Source organism: Microdochium trichocladiopsis, assembly GCF_020744255.1.
Source record: "Microdochium trichocladiopsis strain MPI-CAGE-CH-0230 chromosome Unknown B0I36scaffold_13, whole genome shotgun sequence".
Classification (NCBI taxonomy): domain Eukaryota; kingdom Fungi; phylum Ascomycota; class Sordariomycetes; order Xylariales; family Microdochiaceae; genus Microdochium; species Microdochium trichocladiopsis.
Window position 1 is genome coordinate 933417 of NW_025763556.1, and position 26096 is coordinate 959512.

General features: G+C 55.6%; 9 protein-coding genes across 9 annotated transcripts; 4 read left to right on the forward strand and 5 right to left on the reverse strand.

The window, feature by feature from the left end:
- Positions 1-602: 602 nt before the first annotated feature.
- B0I36DRAFT_425810 (Alpha/Beta hydrolase protein) lies at positions 603-1893 on the reverse strand (the record flags this gene model as incomplete). The annotated part of the gene is made up of 3 exons (XM_046162360.1): positions 603-1141; positions 1310-1433; positions 1454-1893. 3 exons carry the CDS (start codon positions 1891-1893, stop codon positions 671-673), a joined length of 1035 nt encoding a protein of 344 aa, XP_046005372.1. The 3' UTR covers positions 603-670.
- Positions 1894-4332: 2439 nt separating this feature from the next.
- B0I36DRAFT_255753 (kinase-like protein) lies at positions 4333-6178 on the forward strand (the record flags this gene model as incomplete). Its single annotated transcript, XM_046150904.1, has 5 exons — positions 4333-4577; positions 4630-4958; positions 5032-5324; positions 5408-5573; positions 5982-6178. 5 exons carry the CDS (start codon positions 4333-4335, stop codon positions 6176-6178), a joined length of 1230 nt encoding a protein of 409 aa, XP_046005373.1.
- Positions 6179-7634: 1456 nt separating this feature from the next.
- B0I36DRAFT_299312 (bicyclomycin resistance protein) lies at positions 7635-9992 on the forward strand. Its single transcript, XM_046151974.1, has 3 exons — positions 7635-8404; positions 8488-8831; positions 8903-9992. Exons 1-3 carry the CDS (start codon positions 7915-7917, stop codon positions 9857-9859), a joined length of 1791 nt encoding a protein of 596 aa, XP_046005374.1. The 5' UTR covers positions 7635-7914; the 3' UTR covers positions 9860-9992.
- Positions 9993-11373, reverse strand: B0I36DRAFT_338681 (glycosyl hydrolase family 61-domain-containing protein). Its single transcript, XM_046155795.1, has 2 exons — positions 11210-11373; positions 9993-11141 (listed from the first exon to the last, which is right to left on the reverse strand). Exons 1-2 carry the CDS (start codon positions 11313-11315, stop codon positions 10219-10221), a joined length of 1029 nt encoding a protein of 342 aa, XP_046005375.1. The 5' UTR covers positions 11316-11373; the 3' UTR covers positions 9993-10218.
- Positions 11374-12665: 1292 nt separating this feature from the next.
- Positions 12666-16936, reverse strand: B0I36DRAFT_398007 (uncharacterized protein; the record flags this gene model as incomplete). Its single annotated transcript, XM_046161600.1, has 4 exons — positions 12666-15512; positions 15657-15806; positions 15870-16692; positions 16764-16936. Coding segments are annotated over 4 exons (3993 nt in total), but the record flags the coding sequence as incomplete, so codon positions are not given.
- Positions 16937-17463: 527 nt separating this feature from the next.
- Positions 17464-17907, reverse strand: B0I36DRAFT_338684 (uncharacterized protein). Its single transcript, XM_046155796.1, has one exon. It carries the CDS (start codon positions 17808-17810, stop codon positions 17562-17564), a length of 249 nt encoding a protein of 82 aa, XP_046005377.1. The 5' UTR covers positions 17811-17907; the 3' UTR covers positions 17464-17561.
- A 106-nt stretch (positions 17908-18013) lies between these two features.
- B0I36DRAFT_255457 (major facilitator superfamily domain-containing protein) lies at positions 18014-19905 on the reverse strand (the record flags this gene model as incomplete). The annotated part of the gene is made up of 8 exons (XM_046150877.1): positions 18014-18114; positions 18202-18317; positions 18399-18800; positions 18870-19203; positions 19279-19502; positions 19566-19649; positions 19710-19716; positions 19788-19905. 8 exons carry the CDS (start codon positions 19903-19905, stop codon positions 18014-18016), a joined length of 1386 nt encoding a protein of 461 aa, XP_046005378.1.
- A 693-nt stretch (positions 19906-20598) lies between these two features.
- On the forward strand, positions 20599-22207 carry B0I36DRAFT_255328 (FAD dependent oxidoreductase; the record flags this gene model as incomplete). Its single annotated transcript, XM_046150870.1, has 3 exons — positions 20599-20860; positions 20967-21968; positions 22065-22207. 3 exons carry the CDS (start codon positions 20599-20601, stop codon positions 22205-22207), a joined length of 1407 nt encoding a protein of 468 aa, XP_046005379.1.
- Positions 22208-23902: 1695 nt separating this feature from the next.
- B0I36DRAFT_338685 (uncharacterized protein) lies at positions 23903-25101 on the forward strand. Its single transcript, XM_046155797.1, has 2 exons — positions 23903-23963; positions 24040-25101. The coding sequence occupies exons 1-2, from the start codon at positions 23919-23921 to the stop codon at positions 24994-24996; spliced, it is 1002 nt and encodes a 333-aa protein (XP_046005380.1). The 5' UTR covers positions 23903-23918; the 3' UTR covers positions 24997-25101.
- Positions 25102-26096: the final 995 nt, after the last annotated feature.

Below are 26096 nucleotides of genomic sequence, written 5' to 3' on the forward strand. Positions count from 1 at the left end.
CCCGTGCACAGTGATTGCAATTGGGAAGGCTCAAATCATGCGTTGTAAGGGCCTGGTTTGGATCCGAGCCACTGCAGTCCTTTGATAGACAATCAGCTGCGCTCAACTCTTTTCAAGGATTATAATTCGTCAAAAACAGGGTAGTATTGTCCATGCATGGCTAGACGTAGAGAATTTCCGTCCGATAGAGTGACTGCGTCGCTCAATGTCGAGGTCGACTTTCCTCTCTCGTTTAAGCATTGCAGATCTTGAACTTGGGCAACGATGTGCTGCGGCTGGTTCAAGAGACGCGTCGTATGGTCGGTCCGTAGCCAAGGAACAAACAACTTTCGATTATCGTGATCGTTTTCCACTGGTAAAGATGACTCCGAAAGAAAATAGGTTTCTGCCACCACGCGCATCGACTTTAGAGCGTTTCGGGACATTCGAAAACGATTTCTCATGACCTCCATTACCATCATTCTTGAGAAGCCTCAATCGAACTCGAATGGCACATTTTCAACAAGTGGGCCAGGAACGAAGCACAATCTGGACGAGCACGATTTTGCATGATTGACTCATTTTCTGTTCCATTCAAGCACGTATTCACGCTACGTTCATCACCCGTTACGCTAAAATGACAAATGTTTACCTCCGTGTTTTCCTTCCCCAACTCCCACATGAATGCCCACTACTTGCTGACCGTCAGGCCCTCACCAAGGCCAAGCAAAATGTCGTTGACCTCGGTCGCCCGCTCCATGCCGACCCAATGGCCCGCCTCGAGCAGGTGCTCCTCGAGGCCCTGCGTGGCAACGGGCTCGGTGAGCAGCCTCATGTACATGGCCGGGGAGATGGTGTCCTGGGTCCCGCCGATGAGCGTGACGGGCACGTTGAGCACCTTGTCCTGGAGGGCGATGGCGTTGTTGTCGTCGGAGACGTCGGTGCCGCGCATGGCCCGGCGGTACGGGTTCAGGCTGGCCGCCACGGCGTTGGGCTGGGTGTACAGCTCGAACCAGGTCGCCTTGTGGGCGGGCGAGTCCCAGGACGCGAGCTCGGTGGTCTTGTTGGCGGTCAGCCAGGCCCGGGCGGCGCCGAGGTGGGCGAGCTCCTTGCCCTGCGAGGCGCTGTCGGGAGTGTAGGCGGCGCTGTAGAAGGACTCGAGCTGTTGGGGTTCATTTACGTCAGTTCTCGGCTCTTTCGAGTATATAGTAATGTTTTAACGCCCTCGCCAGTAGTGGTCTAAGGGCAAGACCTGGGCAGACAAGGTCGACAAAGACAAGGGCAGGTAGGTTGAGGAAGCGCGTGGGATGAAAGAAGAGGAGAAACTTACGTGATCCGAGATGAGCTGCTCTGCGCTAAAATGGTTGAAGAAGTACCAGTATCCATACTGCGCCAGCTGGCCCTCGCTCGCGAGCAGCGTCTGCGCGTTGAACGCATCGACATCGATGAACCCGCTGGGGTACAGGTACCCGACAGAATGAAGACCAGGTGTGAGAACCGGTCGGAGTTGTAGTTGTAGGCCCGGCCGAGGGCAGACGTACCCCAGTCGTGGCCGACGCCGATGACGGTGTCAACAGCCTCGGCGTCAAGCAGCTCGCCAATGTGGCCAGACTGGCGGCGCCAGGAGTACAGGGCAAGGTTCTCCGGGTCGGGCTTGTCGGTTTCGCCGAAACCCAGAAGGTCCGGGGCGATGACGCCGTAGCCGGCGGCCGTCAGGGCTTCCACCTGAGCGGCCCAGTCGTGGCGGCTCGAAGGGAAGCCGTGGAAGAAGAGGAAGGTGGGCTTGGTGGTGTTGGTGGCCCCGTCGTCGACTGTGGCAGCGGCAGAGTGGTCGTAGGTGTACCGCGTGCCGTCAGAGGTGGTGAACTCCTTGGTGGAGAGGGCGAGCGTGGCGGAGGTGAATGCGCCGGCCATGACGGCGACGGCGAGGTTGATGGAAGTCCTCATGATGGTGGCGAGCTTAACGAGAGTCGGAGCTTAAAGAGAGTAACTGTTGGTAGGCTGCTGCTGGTGCTCTTGGCCAATGCTGGAGGGGGCTTACAATGCTTTGCACGGCATTGCCGTCGTCTTATATACATCTCCGATGCGCGGAAGATCGTCGTCGCCCGCACTAGCTTATGCTAATCTCGTCCGAAGCTGGGGTGTCACCCTTGGCGTCAGGACAGCCACCCAGCCGGCAATGGCGACTTTCAGGGGACTTGTTCCCTGTAGTGGCGCCTTGTCCACCGCTTCAGGCCCGGTCGACATCCACTCGCAGGCCCACGCTTGCCTGGCTTCGCCCAACTCTGACAGAGCCTCAAGGGGCCCGAATTCACAAGCCGGATCTTAAACGTCAGTTGAGGGGGCCAAGCATACACTCTGGGAAAGCCTGTCGCCGCAGCCCCTGCATGTCAGGTGCGGGACGTTATGCGCATGGCCGCGCAGCCACACCTTGGCAGGGACGTCGCAAATTGCTGCGTTGCATTCCACGGCGCACACGTGGAGCTGCGGATCACAAGCTGCAAACGTCAGTCGTCCGCCGGCAACTGGCTTCCCCATAAGGGCCACATTCTCCGGCCGGGCCCCTGCTAGGCACGGAGCGATGCGTCCACTAGCTCCGGAGTATACCTCCCAAAGTCGATCATGGACGTGGAGCCGCTCCAGAAAACACCGCAGCAGACAGCGGAGTATGGTCCGGCTTCTGGAAACTACAGAAGGTCCACGACCAGCTTCTCTGATGCCCGCCACCACGTGCGAGGATTGGAGCGCACTAGCGCCTCCACCTGAGCTATAGGAGGTTTAATCCTGCCCCTTGTCTTCCTATGCTTTCAATAGTGACAGAGGACCGCCGCAGGATTGCAAGTGCCAGATCCACACCAGCTTTGGAGGCAAAAGGTCCTCAGCAAGGCAGCTGCCCTCTCTAGTTCCGTCGGATCTCCCACCATATCTGATAGCATGTTGCCGAGGTACTCTCGTCTGGGTCGTGGCTAACACTTGGTCGAACAACAGGTGCATTCACTCAACAGAGACAAAGGTGCTTGGTGCGCGACACTCTAGTCTGGTCATTGGAAATCTCAGTCCCGCATCTCGAAATTGTTCCACCCAACACCTTGTTGCGGTTGTCGCATTACGAAACCTCTGATTTCATGCGCAAGACTCGATGCCTCGTGGATGCGACCTTGCCATCTATGCGAGCGGGGTCCAGACCACTAAATTAGCTCCTGTCCAACTTTACATACCACCCTTATCCACCCGTGCCCTTGTCCGCATTCCCTCAGGCACGGTTGGGGGAACGATGATCTCTCAGCCCGTACCCAGTAAGTCTTTTTGGTCGAGGGTCACGTCAACAACTCAAACATGCCGTCTCCGCTAGCATCACGGACAGGCCAACTTCGGCTGATGATCCGAGAACTCCGGTTTGTCATACCCGCTGTTCCCCACAAGCAGCCGCCGTCGGACGAGAAAGCTGAGACAGCTGCAGCACCACTGTGCACCACGGGAGACCAGCATCACCCTAGTCCTATGACACTACTCTAGGATAGTTATGTGCTACTGCTACCGCCGCTCTAAGAACGATAAAGACAGGGTGGATAAACAATGACAGCGTTACCAGGGCTATGGGAAGTCCGAACCTTAGAAGGACAATGGCCGTCGTTTGTGGTGTTAGGTCTTTCTCTGCCTCCCGGTCTCTCCCGTTTGCTTGTTGGTGCAATTTAATCAAGTGATCTTCAATAGCAATTTGCGGAACGTGCTGGATTGACTTCCCCACAGTTGAGTACTTGCAATTGACCGGTCGGGGGAAGCCGATGTCACATACTTAACATAGCAACGACGTTTGAGCATTACGTGAGGCGATTGTCCCGTGTCCAGTCACGTCGCTCATCTTTCCAGCTGTGAATCTTACTTTCATTTTCATAGATTCTACTTACTAGGACGCCTACGTGTAGCCGTAGACATACCACTCGACGAGTGTCTTGGTAGGTCTCCGTGGAAGTGCGAACCCAGAGACAGTCGTTTTTTGGTTTGCTCTTTCCATGTTTTAAGATATGACACTCCCGAAGGTTTTGATGGACAGGCAGACGGGCCCTTTGCCGCGCCAGGCACAGACATGCGGACTGTGGTTGGCTGACTACCCGCCAGGCAGCGAGCCGCCCGGAATGTTTCGGCACTTGCCGCGCCAGACAAGCTTTGCTCACGCATCCACACGGGCCTGCTCACTTTCGCACTCGTCAACATTGTTTCCGAAGCCAACTATTTGCGGATAAGCGACCGGTCGCCATGTATTTCAGGCAGACGCGTGGTCTGCTGGCGGTTTCCCGTTCTCTTTGTCCTGGTCGCCTGCTTTACCCCTTGCCATGGGGTCCAGGCACATTCATGACAGTACAACATCGCGCTTTCGCTTCATTATCCAAGCCGGCCTTGCCGCCGCGCCAGTTTCCTTCCAGCGGGTTTGAGATCGTCGACCCGTCAATCGAGCTTGAAGAGGAGTGGTTGCCTTACTACAACAAGGATGCGTTCTATCCTGTCCGTATCGGCGAAGTCCTCGGTGAGCGGTACCAGGTGATTACCAAGCTGGGCTGGGGCACGACGTCGACAGTATGGCTTGGTCACGACCTGTGGTAAGAAATGCCAAGTCGTCTCTGGTCGTTCGGTGCTGACTTATTGATCCAGCGATGATCGCTATGTGACACTCAAGGTGCACGCCTACCCGATGCTTTCGACGCACGAACTTGAGATCAACAAGCACATCGACACAGTCAAGGCAGAACATGGAGGCCGTAATATCATCCGAATGATCAGACACAAATTTGACCTCCAAGGCACCCTGGGCATACACCAAGTCTTTGTCTTCCCGCCTCTCGGTGTCAGCCTGTATCTACTGCAGGAAGCACTGCCGAGCGAGACCAAGACCTTTATTCCCCGTTCTTTCGCCATGGCCCTCCAGCGCGTCCTCGCTGCCCTCAACTTTCTCCATGAGTATGCCAACATTACTCACACAGGTCAGTTCACCCGTACGGACTCCGAACCATACCGAACGTCTTGCTGAAAAATTAACATGGCGAGAATCAACAGACGTTCACTCTGGCAACCTCCTCGCTGGCGTTGCGGATGAGTCAAAGCTCGAGGCGTTTGTTACACGCGAGATCACCAGGCCCTCAGCGAGAAAGATCGTCGACGGCGCCACGATTCACAGCTCGCAGTGCATGATTCACGACGTAGGGCCGCTTTACCTCTGCGATATGGGCGAGGCACGTATTGGAGACGAGCATACCGGCAAGGTCATGCCTTTGCCCCATCGTGCGCCCGAAGTCATCCTCGACATGCCCTGGGGCCATGCGATTGATATGTGGAGCGTGGGACTGCTGGTATGGCGCGCTGAGTCCTGATATCGCGTTTATCTTCCGAGGATCAGACTCCAGATGTCTAACGCGATGATGCTACGCTCCAGGCTTGGGATCTCCTTCAGCCGAAAGGCCTATTGCAGATATACGACATGGACGACCTCGAGAACAACGACGACCATCATCTCGCCAATCTGACCGCACTCCTCGGACCACCGCCAAGCGACTTTCTCCAGAAAAGTCCCAGGGCGAATAAATTCTGGGACAATCAAGGTCTTGGCTCTCTTTCTCTCTCTCTCTCTCTCTTTTGTGGCCTCTTGTGTTTTGCTCTCCGCACCAGCTTTTGGCCTCGCTCCATCGTTTATTCCACCATCGCCTTCACCCTCCTGCTCTTCTCCCATACCAGGCTCGTGTTCTCCTTGCGGACCCAATAGAGTGACACTCACCTCTCACAACCCCCTCCACTAGCTCTCACTGCTTTTTAAGCCCCCAAACTGGTCAACAATGCATTGCCGTCTCCCCTTGATTGTTGCATGCTTGGCTTTCTGTCAGCTCTGATGCCTGTTTTCCAAAGCACGCCGAGTCTTCCCCCGTCCCCTCCCCCTCTGTATAACGAGTGTCCTCCCTTGCCACACACAAAACTACGTGATCTGACACTCTCTTATTCTTCCAAAAACGCAGGCAATTGGATCGGCACAGTCCCTATCCCCGAAGAGCGGACCCTCGAGTCGCTGGAGACGATGCTTCAGGGCGAAGAACGGGAACAGTTCCTGGACCTGATTCGGGGCCTGCTGTGCTGGCGGCCGGAGGAGCGGCTCAGTTCTGTGGAGGCGTTCGCGCATCCGTGGATGTCCAACGCGATCTCCGGAGAGACGTGAACATGATTTGGTGTGAGTTTGGGGCGTAGACGGCCCGAGAAGAAGGTACCGAAACAGACACGAAAAAGAATCTTACCGGACGGAGTACGAGAGGACTATGAGGATAGGATATTGCATGCGGTCATTTGGGCGCCGTTCTTTGTTTAGAGATGTACGTGCTGGGGGACCTCACGTCTTGCATCGCTTGTATCAGACCATCGCCTCTCTTCAAATAGAATGTTCGTTTTGGGCAAAGGAGTCATGAAGAGCGTGCAGCCCGCAACGGTCATTGAGCCTCGCAGGATACGTCGTATAGCTGGGCTGCATAAAATCTATACGCCAGTCCGCACCTACAGACCGTGGTGTAGGGCACTGTCTGCCTTCACCTGGGGTGACGCGCTGCCCCTGCCGTGGCTTATCAGTGGGCAAGGGCTTAAGCATACCCATGCCCTGATCATCTGTAATTTGACCAGGTACCTCCTAGGCGGTGGTACCCTACGCAGGGCTCAAAAAGACGGCCAAGCGTGATGGCTGCAACCTGTTGGCTACTTGGAACCCAAATTGGTCGCCTCTTGTATGCGGCCTTATGGACGGCGCCAGGAAGCAGCCGGGGGGAACTTGGGACGGTAATTATGCAAGATCTTGCAGATGGCGAGCAAAGTCGAAGGGATGACGCACCATGCGGCTGTGGGTGGTGCCGGGCACAGCATGACATGGGTGTGTGTAGTTACTAAGTATGTACATGAAGCTTTTACCCGTCGCCAGGGTCCTGATCAGCAGATGCATAGCTGGACCGAGCCAACCTCGCTCACAACGAGCTGAATTGTCGTTGATTGGTGGGACACGGGGCACAAAAACGAGTTATGCATTACGGGTGCCCGAGACGGCGAACAATGACCCGAACTCCGACGTGCATAAAAACGGCACGGCCCACTGGGCGGAACTTCCAGACTCCGGGGGCGGCGGGGAGTTGTGCAAGCTAATACCTCGCCCCAGATGATCCCAGAGTGACCCCAAGACTGGGGAGGGCTTCCTAGATTGGCTGGTGGTAAAGGAGATCGTCCCGTCCCATGGGAGGTTCTGTGAAGAGGCGGCAACGCAATAATGCTGGGCATGGCTGTGCTCAGTTCGAGGCTCGTGTCTCGCACAATCAAGGACGTACGATACCAATGTCCAAGTCTCATCTCATGTAACCCACGAACCGAACTGCTGGTGAACTGGCTGCCCCAGTGTCTACCGTGGGAATGTAAACACTCTGCGAGCCTGATGATGAATGGGCGTAAAGCACCCTGCCCCCGGCAACCCCCGCATCCCGGCGATTGCATAACTCCATGTCAATCCCGTCCTTTCTAGCTGGTTGGGCTCTCAGTCACCACTTTGCGGTCTCGGAGCTGGGATGCCCACCTCATCTGAACCCCGTCATTTGGTGGCTTCCAGTCTCTGTCCCACGGAACTCCGCGAGATCCACAGATTGTTGCGACTCTCCTTTCGCACCCCTAAAATAACGATATCGTCGTCAGTCGTCTTTGGACCCTCTCCCCGTGTTGGTCTGCAAAGCATCACGTATCAGATCCATCAGCTTTTCCCACAACACGACGAGGTCTGCCTTGTGGTTTGTGTTTGTTAAGCACCCAAAGCTTGGCTAGACGCGCCGGCTCGGATCCCCAAGCCCGCGCCAAGCCACCACAACAAGAGCAGCAAGCCGGCGACGGCCCGCGACCACAGCACGAACGCCACAACCGCAAACCATAGCCGCAATGGAGAGCACAGGGCAAGCGGAAGCCAAGGCTGTTGCTTCATCAAGCAGGACGCCCAGCATTGCCTCGGCATCACCAGGCAGGCAGCATCAAGATGATCACGACTCGGCTTCCACGGCAGAGTCGGATGACCTCGACCTCCACCGCAAGATCAGCCAGGCGTACGAGGAGGGCCACGATGCCGACGTTGTCGGTTCTGCACTGGGGCCGGTGCGCAGCCATGGCCGGAGACCTTCCTTGGCCATGTCCCGCGCATCAGCAAGGCGCACCTCCAACGTCAATCGGGTAGATGCCGCTGATCTCGAAAAGGGGACAGGGGATGATGATGAACCTGGCACCGCCGGAGACGACGCGACAGCCGACGAGTCTCTGGAAGTGTGGTGGGACAGCGACGACGACCCAACCAATCCATTCAACTGGCCCCAGTGGCAGAAAGTCCTCAACACCACTTGCATCAGTGTCATGACCTTTGTCACACCATTAGGCTCTTGTAAGTCTGCTGTTCATTCCTGGTCGCGAGAACAGGCTTTAGCTCTCGCTTAACGCACGCTAATCACCTCTTCCCTCGCGCAGCAATCTTTGCCCCTGGCGTGCCAGAAGTCATGAACGAGTTCCAGTCCGGCTCGCTGCTACTAGCCTCGTTCGTCGTCTCCGTGTACCTGCTTGGCTTCGCCTTTGGCCCCCTGCTCATCGCGCCCCTGTCCGAGATCTATGGGCGTGTCATTGTCTACCACGTCACCAATGTCGGCTTCACCATCTTCTGCGTCGCCTGTGCGCTCTCGCCGAGCCTCAACGCGCTCATCGTCTTTCGCTTCTTCTGTGGTATATTTGGCTGTGCTTCCGTCACGAATGGCGGAGGCACCATCGCCGACATGATTCGCCAGGAGAGCCGCGGTGTGGCCATGTCTTTGTACAGTGTTCGTCACTCCCCGCCTCCCGTCTCCGAGAAGTAAGAGAACGGTTCTCGCTGACATTGATCAATTCACAGATCGGGCCCCTGCTTGGTCCTATCGTCGGGCCAGTAGCCGGCGGCTTCATCTCGCAGTCCCTGGGGTGGCGCTGGGCGTTCTGGGTCCTCGCCATCATCGGCGGCGTCGTGACCGTAGCGAGCTTCTTCGTCCTGAAAGAGTCGTTCGCGTACGTCATCCTCCAGCGCAAGACGAACCGCCTGCGCAAGGAGACCGGCAACCCGCTCCTGCGCTCCCGCCTCGACGCCGGACTGGGGCAGGCCGACTTTTTCAAGCGCGGCATCATCCGCCCGGTCAAGATGTTCATCAAGTCCCCCATCGTCGTCGTCACGTCGCTCTACATGTCCCTCATCTACGGGTACCTGTACCTCATGTTCACCACCATGACTACCGTCTTCCAGGGCGCCTACGGCTTCTCGACGGGCATCACGGGCCTGGCGTTCCTCGGCCTCGGCGTGGGCAACCTCGCCGGCCTGGCCATCTTCAGCGCCACCTCGGACAAGTACATCCAGCGCAAGGCCGCCGAGGCCGACGCGCTCGCCGAGACGACCGGCGCGGCCAAGGAAGGCATGAAGCCCGAGTACCGCCTCCCCTTGCTCCCCGTGGGCGCGTTCCTCGTGCCCATCGGTCTCTTCATCTACGGCTGGACCGCGCAGTACCACGTGCACTGGATCGTGCCCATCATCTCGCACGTCTTTATCGGCATCGGCAACCTCGTCGTCTTCATGGCCCTCCAGACGTACCTGGTCGACTGCTTCACTATCTACGCGGCTAGCGCCATCGCCACGAACACGGTGGTCAGGTCCGTCGTGGGCGCCCTGCTGCCGCTGGCTGGGTTGCCCATGTTCGAGTCGCTGGGGCTGGGCTGGGGCAACAGCTTACTGGGCTTCATTGCCGTGGCCACGATCCCGATCTCGTTTGTGCTGATCAGGTGGGGAGAGTCGCTGAGGAAGCGGTACCCGGTGAGGAACTTGTAGCTGGTGAAGCAGAGGTCGTGTTCAGGGGGTAATCTGTATGGAAGAACCGGTTGCCCAGTGTTTTGTGTATGGTCTCATCTCGACCAGGGTGTCAGTGCGAAGGAAGATTTCATTGTCTGGGATGAACAGAACAGCATCATATAACCATAGATCTCATTGTAATCATTAATAAAGTATACTAGAACTGTTCACCTCATCTTCAACGACTCTCACATCGCTCACGATGTATCAGCTTGCGACATCAGGTCCTGCAAGTATATCATTCGTTGGATTCGACTCCGGCTCCGAAGCTACACACACTCAGCTTCTCACCACCTTCGACAAGAAACTAACTGGCCACAGCTATCTGAGATCGTGCTCTACGGAATGCACTGCGAGTAAAAGTCGTTCTGCTTCTTGCAGGACCCAGAGGCACACGTCGTGCAACCCGTGTAGCTCTGACCACCACACTGCCCGTACGCTGCAACAGTGCAGCCGGTCGGAGCCGAGCCACCGCCGCCGGTAGTAGTACTGCTCGCACCGCCGCCGTTGCCGCCGCCGCCAGTAGTCGACGTCGGCGAGGTGGTGCCGCCTCCCCCGATGGTGCCCGTCGGCCCGCTGCCGGGCTTGCAGGTCGACTCGCACGCGGCGCAGCCCGACCCGGCGACCTTGACGCTGCCGCCCGAGTACACGGCCGGGCCGGGAGCGGTGTAGCCGGCCATCGGGGCGTGGATGTTGACGAGGATGCCCGGGTCCGAGGCCTTGTATGCTCCGGGCAGGCTTACACCGGCTGGCTTGGCGGACCCAGAGCCCGACACGGTGATCTGGAAGCACGTCATGTAGAACTGGGCGCCGCCCGAGCTGCCGGCCGTGTGCAGGGCCAGAGCCTCGGCGCGCAGCAGGTAGTCGCCGGGCGCAATGTCCGAGGGGATCTTGACGTTCATGAGGCCGCAGCACTTGTTGAGGTCCTTGGTGCCCCAGAAGTCGTCGTCCCCGGAGCCGCCGGCCGAGTTCTTGGCCCAGGTGTCGGCAAAGATCTTGAACCAGGACGAGCTGCCGTCGGCCTTGGTGGCGTCGGACACGGACGACAGGTACACCTGGACGGGGCCGTAGTGGGCGCCGCCGATGGCCTCGTTGCTGCACGAACGGTCACCGTTCTGCTGGTGCATCTCCACCGTCACGGTCGAACCCGCGGGCACGGGGCATTTCTTGGACACTGCGACATTCGGAGCGTTGCAGCGGATGTCGTTGGACGCGACGTTGGTGACGGGGCTGTTGCTCGACGGGAGGCGGGCACACTGAGCTCCGTGCTGGGAAGGTCAGTCTTTGCTCCGTCGTGACTGAAAGTAGTTGCTTAAGAACGAGGGACACTTATATAATCAACACCGTTCACCCACAAGTTCTGGAACGTGGCATGAGCCGCGACTTGGGTGGCTCCAAGAGCACAACCGAGAGCTCGGATATAAGTCGATCTCATGGTGATGGCCTGTCTTTGATAATGTCTGATGTCTTGCCAAGAGAAGACAATGGTGATCATACACGAAAGCAGACATCGAGGCCACTTTGGGATCGCCTTTTATACATAAAACAGAGGCTGCATGCCATCGTAGCATTATTACAGGCCATGGTCAAGGTCGCTGACGACGTTTCCACGCGGGGTACAGCAGCTTTCGCGGGGAAGTGGCCATCACCAAGGCAAATCTTTCGCTCTGGTTCCACGCGGAACGTTGTATTTCCTGGGGAGTCGCATTCGCCGCCCAGTATGGATGATTAGTGTCATGTGCTAGGAGCTACGCCCTGGATATGGGTTCCGGGCTTACGCAGTCCACGTGAGAAATGTTCCTTTCCCGCAGCCGCAGAAGTAGATTGCGCGGATGCTGATTCGTTGTTAACCCTGGCCGGTAATATCAACTGCGTGCTATCGACGGCAGCGCATCCTCCTTGTTTCCCGATTCGGACTTCCGGCGCTGTACAAGCGGGACAGTGTGACCGCGCTAACGGATGGACGGCTGTGATTGCCAGTTGCTCGGCTGTCGGGCGTTGCCGAATACAGAGCATCGAGATCAGCCTATGTCAAATCATGAAATCGTATCTTGCACCGGCTATCGCATAAGGCTCTGGCTGAAGCCCCAACGAAGATGCAAGAGAACCCAGCATCACTAGATCCTATCTAGTCCGGTGACATTCGCACGTTCCAAAAGTCTTCTGGAGGACTCACCTGTCCGTCTCCTCGTGCCACCTGGTCGTGTGAAAACGAAACTGCACCAAAGCATGTCCGATTGATTTCTATCAACTCCCAACCGTCCTGGCCTCGCCCTTCGCAGAACTTCCTCCCTTGACGTTCGGTATGAGCTCGAGCCTGCCGAAAGGTCAGACGCTACCCACGTTGACTAAACATCTGCCCACGCATCTTGGAAGCGTATAATTTATCGCTATTTCAACGCTTTCCTGCGGCAGCGGCTATCGTGCTTGATCTGTGCACAATGACCACGGCTCGACCAGTCTAGGTAGGCCGCTGGGAGAAGTCGGCCCATAGCGTTGTGCAAGAGGTTTCATGCTTGTGGTAGTTATGGTGCTCACGATACTGGTATTTGGTCAAGATGGACCCACTGCATGTGCGCTCTCCAATAGCGCATTCCAACGGCGCATTCCCAGTCCTAACCGCGATGCGCACAAGTCTGCGGGAGGCGAGGCTGTTTGCACCAGATATGGATCGCGCTCTACTGTCTGCGGAGCATCCATGCGCGACATCTCAAAAGACATTCGACACCATGATGTATAGGTCTGTGATTTGGTTACCTGCGTATGATCGGATTGGATGCATTCATCATTGCCTCCCCCGGGAGGCCCAACGCCTCTGTATGACTCCTAAGTGTGGCCAAGGGCTGTCTGTTCCGTGCCATTCCATAGACTGGAACTCCGGGGCATTGCACCCATACTGATTAAAGCTCTCCATGAGTGTGACGAGTTCCGTCAGACCGTACTCTTTCGCCATTGTCAGCGCAGATTTTGTCCGCCCAGGTTGAAAGTTAGGATCAGCTTTCCCGATCTCCAACAGTAGGTGGCAAATGTGCCAGTAGGTCTTGTAACTGTTCCAACGGCAGAGCTTGACGGCCAGCTGAAGAGCGGCCAAGCCGCCGCATTTCCCACGAGCGGGATCAATGCCTGGAATAGCGAGCACAGCTTGCACGATCATAGGATTTCCTGAGCGCACGGCGCGGATGAGTGCAGTCTGCCCGGAGTTGTCCACGATATTGGCATCAATTCTGGCCTTTGGAAATGTGGTCAAAGTCTGAACCATGAGCGCCATTTCATCGTCTGCCACTGCTGCAGCCCACGACAGTGCAGTACGGCCGTATCTGTCCACAGCATTGACGTTATTATCCGGATGCTCGCTCAAGTGGCAAAAAGAGCTGCGATCGTCCAGTCGAATGGCAAATGTCAAGGGGCCTCCCGTCGTGACGTCTTCCATGAGCATACTTCGGCTGGCATAGTCTCGATCCTTCCGAGCAGCCAGGATCAGCTTCATGTAGGTCTTGCGCCCCTCCGTAGTTGCACAGCGAAGTACATCTGATATCATCTGGCGAACGTTCTTTTGGCTCCGATGGAGCTCAGCCAACAAGGCTTCGAATACTTGCTCGTTATCCGGATTTTCAATGCTCCTCGAGAGTAAGCCATCACAGAAGCTTTCGGGCAGTTGCAACCCAGATTCGAACAGAAGCGGGATAACGGCAGACCGATCGGTCTGGTTCCCTGAAGCGCCGACTGCGAACCAGAGGGCCCATTGGAGTTCCTGAAAGTCCGCAGCCTTGTAGCACACCTTCACTATGTCCTTAAATCCTTTCCTCGCAGCCCACTGAAGGGGGCTGAGCCAAAGGCCGCCGAGCCAAAGGCCGCCGCATTCCCAATGCTTCTTATTTGTGATTTGTTCGAACAAATCGTTTTTAGACTTGGTTGAATTTCGTTGCAGGCAATCGAGACTGGAAACCTTTCGTTCCCTCTTCAGCGATAGGATGTCAAAGAACCCCCTCCGAGCCAGCAATTCCACCACTGCCTCTGACGAGCATGCTTGGATGCAGGCAGCGGCCGTCTCAGAGTCGATAAGAACCCCAAGATTGAGCGCAGCTTCGATTAGCACAATGTCGCCGTACTGGCAAAGGACTGGGATAACACTCGGTGTTCTCGTCGCGACTAGTTCCTGATTGACGCCGGTCAACGTAGCCTTGGAGTCAAGCAGAAAGTCACCAGTAGGTGAAGGTAGTCCTAAAAGCGCGTATGCTGCTTCGACATGGCCGCGCCATAGTGCACAAGCGACTGGAAATTGGCCTGCCCCCATACATCTCTTAAGTTCCACCAGTGTGACAGCATCGCCTCCCGGCTTAAGCAGGCGTATTAGCGCGGCGTGTCCAGCTGCAGCTAAGCAATATACGAGATGGACTCGCGGAGCGGGCGATGTTTGATTTCGTTCCCCTTGCGCTTCCAAGAAGATATTCAATTGGAACTCGGTTTCCAAAAACGTGCCCTGATTCAAGCCGAGTTCGTGTGCGCTGTTGGCGTGGGACAACACATGGTTGAGAGCGTATCCTTTCAATGGGTAGCAATAATGACTCATCAGCGACGGCCGGCAGGCCGAGCTAAAACAGGCATCGTTACACCTGAGATGTAAGAAGCATAGTCGTTTGAGTGTCTCATGAGATTGGGCTTCGAAATTGCTGGACGTTGAGAACAACTGATGCAGCCAATCACTTTTTTCCAGGAAATCTCGGACCGATTCATGGATGAACTGCACAGTCGGATGGCTGGAAATCGTAATCTCGGCCAAGCCTTTGGAGATATCAATTATGCGTCTTCGCTGGGTTGTAGCATCGTCAGACCTTGGCCCAGGCTGCGGTAATGTACCGTTCAATTCTGTTTCAATCTCGACCGCAGACAACAGCTCTGTTGGCGTGAGAGGCCGGGCGGCAAACAGGACAAAACGAACGCAACACAACAGCTCGTTGGTGTTCTCACCATCTCTGGTGAGCATGCCCCGAAATAGCTCATGCAACCCCGCTGGTATCTCGTGCAACTTCTGCTTCAGCGCTTTGAGACGGCCCTTGTCGTAAGCTTTGTTCAGCATGGGAACGACCAGAGCAACCCAAAGGAAAATCCCAGAGGACTTGCGTATGAGATCGATTTTGATGTCATCGGTAACAACGCTGTTTCCAACGGTAAGGTTTGTGTCGATATAAAGACGAATATCGTCCGAGTGGCTCGGGTTAAGCTCCAGTGTGATTTGTAGACCGGTCCGAATAGTGATCTCGGGGTAATGCCGGCTCGAGAAGCATACCCGAATCTCGGCTGACTTTTCAAGCCGGCCCACCTCCTCAAAGAACGCCACCATGCTGCGAATTTCGTCCTCTGGGCATTCGTCTAGTGCATCGACGAAACAGACCACACACTTATTGCTGGCAAGAGATTGGACCGCCAGGCGCAGAACGTCTTTGAGGCATTCGTCCTGCCAACCAATATCCTTGACCAGGGAATAAAGGGTGCCATCGTGAGCTTCGAGCGATGATTGAGTCTCGGGGGCCTTCTCAAGGAGCTGAAGCAACAGCGAGCGATAAAGACCCAGTGTCGACTTCTCCAGGGTTTCTCCACGGGCATTGAAGAAGAATGGTAGAACCAGAGATTTCTTCATAGTTCGACGTGCTTCACCAACGAGGTACTTCATCATCACCGATTTGCCCGTTCCTGGTTTTCCCTTGATCCAGAAGAAGCCGTGGTGCCCATGGAGGGAGTTCGAGTTTATCCAATCTTGGTACAAGGGTGTTTGGACAAGCCAGTGACATGTCCTCGTCTGTGCACTTCTCAGCGTCAAGAGCCGTGCATCCATTTGCTTGAATCGTAAGGTCGTCATCATTTCCTCCCGCTGGTTCTTGGTGAGCCTGCTTTGCGGGGCGGCAAGACTGGCAGGCCGCCTGTATGGCTGGTCGCAATTGGCGGATGATGAGAGAAAATGGTGTTCGGGCACTGATAGGACGGGCGGAACTCTGACACTTCCTGTCGATTCCCACCTCTGAAGAAACGCCTTTATGCAGGCTGCGGCAGCTGCGGCGGCGTAGGGCTGCCATCGCTTATTCTTGTGGCTGTCGCTATAGTCACACACCCCCTTGATAACCAGGCAAGGGAATATGTCCCAGACACCTGCGCTCTCCATTTCGAACGCAATAACACCAGTCGACTGGCTGATCATATCTCTGTACTCTCCGGATTTGATGACACTGTCCCCCGACGCGACTGGACCAATGCGGACTTGTGGCACATGTACATCTGGTATACTGTTGGACGGAACCTCAGAGGGCGGGCGTTGGCGCAGAACGACATTGACGGGGTCACAGCCCACATCAGTGCAACTCGCCACCCGCGCCTCATCGCAGACATAGCCAGCACCAGAGGCTCTATCGCAGGTACTGCACTCGGAATTTCGATGTTTGTGCACGTACGCAGCCCGAAATAGTAGGTCGCTCCTTTCGCCGGGATAGTGTGCTAGCAACTCTGCCTGCGAGCTCAAAAGACTCATGTATTCTTGCAGGTCCCTGCGAAGTGCCGCCTTTTCTTCGAAAGTTCGAAGCTTGTTCAACAGAGCGCGAATCTTGAGGTTCGGTCTTGAGAGTGATCCGGCGAGGTCTGTCTTGGGCACGAGCCGATCGCCGTAATGCCGCCCGAAATCGTATTGCAGGACGCTATCGCTGATGATGACATCGCCGAGGAACGTGTCGCCTTGACACTGAGGAACACCGCCGCAGACCCCGACTACGAGCACAAGTTGGATATTTGGGAAGCTTTGTTGACACGCTTGGGCAGCTATCGCACTGAATGCCGAGTGAATTAGCAAGAATCACATTGGATTGGCCGCTCATTGACCAGATGGGGAGATGCGTACGCGGGATTGTTTCCCATCTGAGCAAGATGGATGAGTACTACATTGTGCCCGCTCATGAGGCCAGTCGTGTATGCATTGGGATCGAAGGGAGCATTGCCAAAACCTGCTGGCCAGCAGTGGTCAAACAACGCTCTCACAGCGGCAGCCTCGTGTGGTAAGGCGCAGACGATCGCAATCTCGAACGAAGTTCGGTCCCTAGGCGGAGCTGTCGCTGGTGCTCGAGGTTAGAACGTGTGCATAGATCGGGGATGAGGGATGTCGGCTGGGGAGCCGAAAACGGGGAAGTTACCAGCGTTCATGGTTCTCAGACGTTGAGGTGACTAGAAATCTATGTCAAGGCGTTCGATTGGATCGAGTGAAGTCCATGCCGTAACCGCTGTCGTCTCGATATGACCGCAAGGTAGCGCGACGTGGATCACACCACGATGTTGTGATGGCTGTTAAGGCAGTCGCGAGACAGATGGTTCGAGGCAGAATTGTTGGCCCTTTGGCTGATCTACCCCTCCTCCAACCAGGCCTCACGTGAAGGTCGCATGGTTGGCAGCAGACTCTGGCCAATCGCGGCTGCCATCGCGAAGCGCGCGCTACGAACGTGTTGGCCAATGACATCTAAAAAGCATGGCAAGGCAGACCCAACGGAAATACGCGTGATGATTGTCGAAAGGGATCTGGGACTGACTAGGACGAGGAATCGCTCCGTGCATCACTTTCGTCATGTTTGCTGACAGTTTAAGCTCACTTTAGGCAAATGTGCCACAGTCTGATTCCAAGTTTAATGCATCCGTTGCTTAAATGAGGTTATACCGGCCACCATTGTGAATGATCATGCAGTTGTGTCTGCATGTCATGTCTCTCTTGGACGATGGGCCGTCTTGGAGATCTTGTGCCTATGAAATCCAGTGCTCTTCCCTTGTTATGCTTTTTGGACAGAGGCCTCCTCTTTGGTTCAGGCACAGCAAACTCACCCTGGACGAATCCCGGAAGATTTTGCAGCCATGCGCCGAGCACTAGACGGAGCCACTGCTCGCGGCTGTTGCGGCCGAACATTCGTATTCCCCCTCTTCTCGAGCGGCAACACCTTTGACCGAGCTACCCTCAGCATCGATGACGGCTTGTTCTGCTTGCATGGCTGCGAACTCTTCGCGTTTCGCGCTTCGAAGTAGAGATAGATGCTGCATCAGCGGTTATGTTGAAAACAGGTTGCACCAGAGACAGGTATAATTCTCCAGGCAGAGTGTAGAAGACCGGGATCATACGTACCGGAAGTACTTGGCGTCTGCCACATGTAGCACGAAAACCATGGTAGCGGCCAACAGCATGAGAACGGCGGATACTTTCCAGCCAACCCGGTCTATCAGATGAAATCTCAATGTCAACTATTTTCATCATACTCTCAAGATATTGCCCTTCCTCGAGCGCAGACATGGGCTGGTCTTACAGTAAGGAGCCTCTGTGGCAGGCCACATGAGAGAATTGGACCACGCTTGGACGGCATAGTCGGCGGCGATGGCCACACCAACGACGAGGGCTCTGACTTCGGGATCCTGGGGTATGCTGCAGCAAAGTAAAGAGGTGTCAGCTTGGATGGTCCCGCCATTGACAATAGTAAGTGGACGGTGTGAAAAAGGCGCCTACATGTCTGCCAGCCAGGAGAACAACAAGGGCGCCGTTCCCAATACTATAAAATTAAGGAAGAAACCTGCGTAGGCCGTGGTATCGGACATCTGAGACGGGAGAGCACTCCAGATGCTCATCATGAGAGTGGGAACTAGCGCCAGTGTGCACTGCGCCACAATAAGCTGCCACCGGATCTGCATACAGTCGGAGATGATAGCCCAGATCCATACAAAAGCAATTTGAATCGCTCTTCCTCCCATGGGAATGGCGTTGACCTCGGCGGTGGTCCATCGCTGCGAGCCATCGGCATTTGGCCGGCTCTTGAGGAATAGCTCAAAGTATTGGACACCGTAATTGCCAATGACCGTACAACAGTAAAGGAATGGAATGATGACTGTGATCCATGACCTCAAGGTGCGCCTGGTGAACAACTCTCGAGTCAGTCTCTTCTGCAGAATTCTGCTGTGTGCCAGAGATTGCAAAACTTACTTGACGCCGGCCCAAGTGACTGGAGAAGGTTTGCCCCGTCCATGCCGCGCAAGTCTCTCCAAAGAGAGTTCTGCGTGTTGCTTGGTGAACCACACGGCTCGTGGATTCGGATCATTAGGATAATCAGGCAGCATGACGAGGCCAATGGCTCCAACCACAACAGTCATGACGCCATTGACGATGAAGAGCCATCTCCAGCCAGACATGCCGTAGGCTCCACGCAATGTAGTGCTGACACTGGCTTGCAGTGCGCCAGAGAACAGCCCTCCCAAGGCTTGGCAGGAGTGGAAGAACCCCATCCGTTTGGCCAGTTCCATGGGTGTGTACCAGTGCACTGAGGTCAAGGCGTCAGATTTGCTCATGCTGGTGCTGCAGTGAATGCTCAAAAGGGTCGGACGCGCTAACTCACTAAGCAGCGTCATCATGCCAGGCCAAGCACTGCTTTCGCAGAGCCCGAGAAAGACACGAATGGCATAGACCTGGTTTGCACTGGTGACGATGGCCAGGAGACCAGTCAGAACTCCCCAGGTGATTTCCAAGCCAGGCAACCAGTAGCTTGGCCGCACGTGCGTCAATATGATTTGCGAGGGGATGAGCATGATGCAGTAGCCAATATTGAAATAGGTAGTGAAGCTGTGCAGATAAGACGGGGTCACTATTATTGAGCTTCCAAGGTGCCTTATCTTTTGTACTTACTAATTGAGCTCCAATCCAAACAGCTGTAGCTCTTCCTTCATTCCAGACACGTACGCGTTCTGGATATTAGTCTGGTCAAGATATCTGCCCAGTCCATGCGTGGTCAGCCCCAGTGAGAGAAAAGGAGCTTACATTTGGACATACTTTATGACTATTGTGAGGCAAAGATGGTTAGCTGATTGGCAGGACGTACGGTGACCCGAGTAGCAAATCAAACCTTACCCTGGGAGATACAGCCAAACGTGAGCAGGAACATGTCAAGTCGCTGCACAAGAGACTTTCCAGTCACCGACCGGACTGCTGGGACACCGGTGGCATCATTTCGAGAGAAAGGCCACATGATTGAGTACAGGCTAGGAGGCGTCAGAATTAAGGTCAGGAGCTGCAACGCGTCGGCTAAGCAAGACGGTGGTGGCCGGGCGAAGGACCCATGAATATATAGATGAGGCTGATACACATTCTTCCCAGATCACCGCCCGCGGTTCGTGAGGGGAAGTTTGTGTTCGTCCCTATCCCATGCTCCTGTGTTGCGAGCCAACTTTCCAACATCAAATTAGCGGCCCGCAGTAGCGCACCTAGAAGGTTTGTGAGGGCAGCCGCACTTGGTGCCGCGCGGCATACACTATGCGGACTTCCCCGCATAATCAACGGCCCGCACAATCATAGCCGCAGCAAGCTTAGTGTCTAGCCACACACCCACTGAGGGCAGCTATTCACGGTCTTCTATCAATGAGAGAGATTACCAATAGCCCCATCAACTGGTGAGAGCTTCACACCTCGCGGTCCAGGTACGGAGGAGCAGGGGCATATTCATATGCGGAGGCCACACCCGCATAGAGTATTGTATGCGGACTGCTTGAGCCCGCGAACACTGGATCTGTTTAGCATCAGGAGTCTTGTGTGAAATATCACAACTACTTAACGGTATGGGAATAGACAATAACATCGATAGTTTCTCTATGTCCACATCGTATGATCTCATTGTGTAACTCACAATATTCCTTCTCACTTGCTTGACAGCCGTTTTCCCGACATGCAGCACTCACTCCCCGTTCCCGGGTCCACCCTGTCGCACTGGCATCAAACGACGCGATCTTGGCCACACCTGAACGCCAACCAAGACAGTCCCGTCCCATCTTCCACCAGATACTTGATTGTTGGTGCCGGTATCTCAGGCGCTCTCACGGCCTGGGAGCTTGTCAATCATGGTGTTGACGGCAAAGACATTCTCATTGTCGAGGCGAGAGAAGCAGTATCTGGCGCCACGGGTAGGAATGCTGGCCACATCCGTCCTGGTACGTTGTAGACATCTGGTCAATCACAAAATCCTGCCGCAACTCTATGATCCCTCGTCTCCAACTCCTGCAGCTCCTCCATCTGACTGCTACCGATCCTAAACAGACGCATTTCGAGGCTTTCTTGGCCTGGCGGCCGCCCACGGCTCGGAACAAGCGCGAAAGGTACTCGAAGATGAGAAAGCTGTGCTAGCCAAAGCCAAGGAATTCGTCGAGTCCAATAATATCGACTGCAACTTCCGGTACACTACCACTCTGGAGGTCTGCCTCGAGTCCGAATACGCTGTTGAATTGGCCGAGTCCCTCGAGGCATTTCGCGCTGCGGGTGGCGACACATCCCATGTCAGACTCCACGAAGGCAGTGCGGCCCAGGACAAAAGCAGAATGTCGCATGCCGTTTGCGCTTACGAGTGGCCTGCCGCGTCGAATCATCCGGTCAAGTTGACCCAGTGGATACTTGAAGATGCTATCGGCCGCGGCGTCAAGTTGTGGACTCATTGCCCCGCCGTCGATATTCAAAGACATGAAGGCCAAGCTTCTGGGCTGAAGAGATGGGACGTGCATACGCCTAGGGGCGTCGTCAGTGCAGACACCATTGTGCACTGCACCAACGCTTACGCAGCCCATCTGCTTCCCGGGCTGGTGCAACTGATCAGGCCGCGGAGAGCTCAGGGCCACTCGTATGTCCCGCCGGCATCCCTGGCGGGGGATAAAGTCCTCCAGAGCACAATGTCGCTGCGGTATGGCGCGAAGCATTACTTCTCCGTCAATCAACTGACAGATGGCACCATGATATTTGGCGGCCAGGCGACTCGGGACGACAAGGACAGGGACATGCCAGAATACACGCAGAGCCGATTCACATTCGACGACGCGACTCACAACCCATACATGATGAAGAACAGCGTGAAGGAGTTCTCTACCCTGGCCAACGGCGGCCTCGAGAATGAGTGCAACGTTGCCGAAACGAAATCACCAATGCGCCCTGGAGAGGGCCTCACGCACGTCTGGACTGGCCTCGTGGCTGAAACGCCGGACCATCTCCCTTACATAGGCCCAATCGAGGGGCTGGATGGACAGTGGATTGCTGCTGGATATAATGGACACGGTGAGTCCCCGGCTTGACTTCCTGTCAACCTCACGATCCTGCCATCTGCTTGAGGTTGCAAAGAGTTGGCGTCAACTGACACGAGTACTGAAACAGGAATGGCTCGTGTCTTCACATGTATACCTGGGCTTGTCAAGCTCATCATGGGCAGCACCTGGAGTGAGACGGGACTTCCAGAATGTTACGCCTTCGGGGCGGATAGAATGAGGCGTTTAGCGGAGGTCAATGTTCAGAGTTGAATGCCAAATGTAGATGCTTTAAGGTGGCTAATAAGCGCCTGTCAGTTGGGACGTTGCGTAAATCGATGAGGAGAATGGCAACTTCAAGCCATCATCAAACCCTGAAGGGCTATGTCAAAGCTGCAAGAGGCTTACCACCGTAGTTAAAGTCGGATATTTTTATTGCAGTAACAATATTTGATTGTGCCTAGAGCCTAAGCCGTGTCCATTGCGCGCCATTTTGTGTATATCCGTGTTGCTCGCAACAACGAGCGAGGCAGCGCGGTCCTGGGGTGCTCTGTCCAGCGGCGGCCAGGCTACACGAGCGGGGCATAGCAGACGCTATCTCCGTCCTCTGGCGGGGCTGCTGCGTTGGATCGGGCCATTTGTAGAGGCAAGTTAGCGCTACATCCAAACATCATTCCTACCCACTGTCTTTTCGACCACCCGGTGCCCCATCAGCCCCGGCGAGACGCCAACATGACGGCCTGCGTACGATGCCGTCTGAAGAAGAGGCGATGTGACCAGCAGAGACCGGTAAGTGCCGTCCTCCGAGCCCCAACGTGAGCTGCTCTTCCTCCGGCGCCACAGATGATCCTGACGACGAGTTATCCCCAGACGTGCCGGCTCTGCAAGCTTGCTGGCGTCGAATGCCTCGAGTTGGACAACGCGAGTCGGCAACCAGTGTCGAGGAGGTGCGTCACCCGGGGACTCATGCAGTCTCAGCCCTATGCTGAACTCGGCCGCCGCCCATAGACCTGCTCTGACGCACTTACTTTGTCTTCGAAGTCATATCCCTAGTCTGGAACGACGCATTGCGTTCTTGGAATCTAAGCTGGCTAAGAACGAAGTCGGAGATGCCTCCCGTGATGCAGAGTCTATCAGTGCACAACAGTCGCCATTGGATCTGTCTCCCACAGCAGTCCGTTCTCTGCATGGTGTGACGGATCCTATTGCTTCCAACCAATCAGGCCAGCTGCCAGCGCAGGCTGCGGATAGCGTTGTCAACAGCGTTGACCGGAGCCGGAGAGGATCTGGACAGAACGGTTCCTTCTCCCAAATCCTCCTGGCTGAATTGATGAAGTCCACGGATCATCCACGAGGGCTTGGTGACTTGCAAGACGACAAGGACGCCTGGGGGTTGCCAAATCCCCCTGACGTGGCCGATGATCAGAACACAGGGCCAGTCACACTCCCAAAACGAAAGACGGCCGAGACCTTGACCAAAGCATACTTCCACTTCACCACCTGCAATTTGCCGCTCCTGCATCGCCCAACTTTCCTTCAAATGATGGAGCTGGTATACTCGACGCCACAAGTCCTTCAATCCGGATGGCAGCCCGGGAATGTCTCTCGAGATGTCAACATTGCAATCTTCTTTGTTCTCGAAGTTTTGGCCATCACTCTCCTGCACATGCAGCGACAGGATCCCTCTCGAATGTCCATGTGGTTGGGGGGCCGTTACCACAAGCTGGCTTTGCAGTCCCTCAATGCGGCCTCTCTGCCAGACACCGTGGAGGGCGTACAAGCTCTCCTCCTCATCGCGCAGTATTCGTACTACCACCCAACCTTCTTCTCTGCGTGGAGAGCGGTGGGTGCCGCGCTTCGTCTCGCCGCAGAATTAGGGCTGCACTTGGATGACACTGCAACCGAGCTGGATCCTCTCACACGCGACATCAGGAGAAGGGTCTTCTGGGTGGCGTATTCCATGGATCGAAATCTTTCTACTACCATGTCTACCCCGACAGGCTTGTCGGACGGTGCTATTTCGGTAGAGGTAGGTATTCACGAATTCAGCTCGCTGGGACGTGAAGAACGACTCGCTGACCACAAGATGGCTTATTTCTCTCCAGTTTCCTGCTGAGGCTGCCGACGAGTGCATAACCCATGACGGAATTCTACCAGGTGAAGCACCCTGGGACAAGCGCTTTGCCCTCCACATGTTCCGCTACCGCCAGATCCAGTCAGAACTGCGCACAATGCTCTGGGAGCGCTTCCCGTCTTGCGTCCAAGTGGACCTACGAGCCTGGCAGGAGCAGATGCGCGACCGCATTGATACCTGGTACCAGAGCACCCCGCTCGGCAACGATCTCGACGCAGCAGAGCAGAAGATCCTCGAGACCCTCGAGGTCACACACCGCACAGCCATATTTCACCTGTACCGCCCGTCTCCAAACATCCCGTCCCCTGACGGGCAGCAGGGCGTCGCCATGGCGCAGGCGGCGATCAAGGTGGTTGAGCTGTACGAGCGGTACTTCCGGCGGCATATGCTTTCGATATACTGGCGGTCGATAGAGAACATCTTCTTGGCAGGCACCGGATTGTTGCTGGCGTATGCGCAGTTTCCGGCGGTCCGGGAGGTCATAGACTTTGCCTCCCTGGAAGCTCACGTGCATACCTGCGCATCGCTTCTGTGGGGAATGGTTGAGAGATTCCCCTCGTTCCAGGGAAAACGCGATGCCTTTGACGAGACGGCCAAGAAGGTGTTAGAAGAACTTAGGAAGGCACGGACTGAAGTCGAGACTGGTGATTTTGGTGCTGGAAGGAGCACCGACTTAGACATTGGGCCATCGACATTCCAGGCTGGTCTCGATGACCACGGGGGCATCAACCATGGCCACATGGATCAGAGTGATCACCACCATCTGACAGCGCCGTGGCTTCAAGGCGTCGGGCTTGATGACCACCTGACGCCTTTCTACCCAAGTCAAGGAGATCTCTTCTCGTTCCAAGATTTCGATATTATGGACTTCATGGACAACTCTTTCGTCACGGACTCAAACCCAGATGCACACTTCTCGACTCGTTGAGAACGATGGGAAGCGGTGCTAGCTCAATCTACTACTATCGGGGATTTGATCATGATCTGGGGTTGTATACTCGAAGGGGATGGACAACATGCCGTATTGAACCGCTGATTGTGCACTCACTGTGTCATTTTGTCCGCAACCAAGCCAATGATATGTCCGTCTGCGATCATGACATGAGAAGCGAATCACAAGGCTGATAGAGAAAGCGACAGCATTTTTTTCCGCAGGTGTCCGCGGCAACTGACGCCAGTGCTCAAGCACTATCCCTCCAGCAATGCCCGAAATGAAACACAGGAATCCTTGTGATCAGGCATTGCTGATGTCAAGAGAGAAGCACGCTTATTATTTACAGCAGCCGGGTGGCTCGGACCGCGGCTGCCCACTTTCAGCGCACGTACGCGCCGGGTACTCCGAACCAGATGGAAGGGCGCCGTTTCGGGGGAACGCGCCGATGAAAGCGCAGGGCTGGATAAGGCACACGCTAGGGTCAAAATGTTCTCGAATCAGGGCGTGCAGCAAGTGGGCCAAGGTCCGTGTGGTTTTTGACTTTGCTGCGACAGGGGCACCCTTGTCAGGCAGCGAGTTGGTTGTGTTCCTTGCGGGGGACATTTCAGCTGGTCTATGAACATGCTCCGGTAGCGTACGGTTCTGATTTCACGGTAGGACGATATGGTCGCATGTACGGCAGCCTTTGCCATTCCAGGAACGTACTCCTACGTATGGACCGCCACATACGACGAGAGCGTCAGCCATTGAGGCAGTTCCCAAGTTAGCTAGCGTGCCTTACGACAAGCCCGCTAAGGATGCAGGACTCTGCACGAGATGAGGCCATCGACAGGGGCTATCCATGTCGGGGCTCAGCCCGCCTCAGGGGCTCCATAATACTGGATGTCAACTGTCATCCAGCGCGGACCCTTGGCGGTCCGTCCCAGGACAAATGTGCAGTTCTGGTGCCTGAAGTCAGACCTGCATGGATAAGGATCCCTGTTATCTGTCACAATCACGGCAAACCAGGCGAGGTCAGCGTTGTCTGACACCCCCACTCCTGATTCCTGTTCCCACCAGGGTCCGGTGTCCCTGACGCTCTGCGACCCTTTATG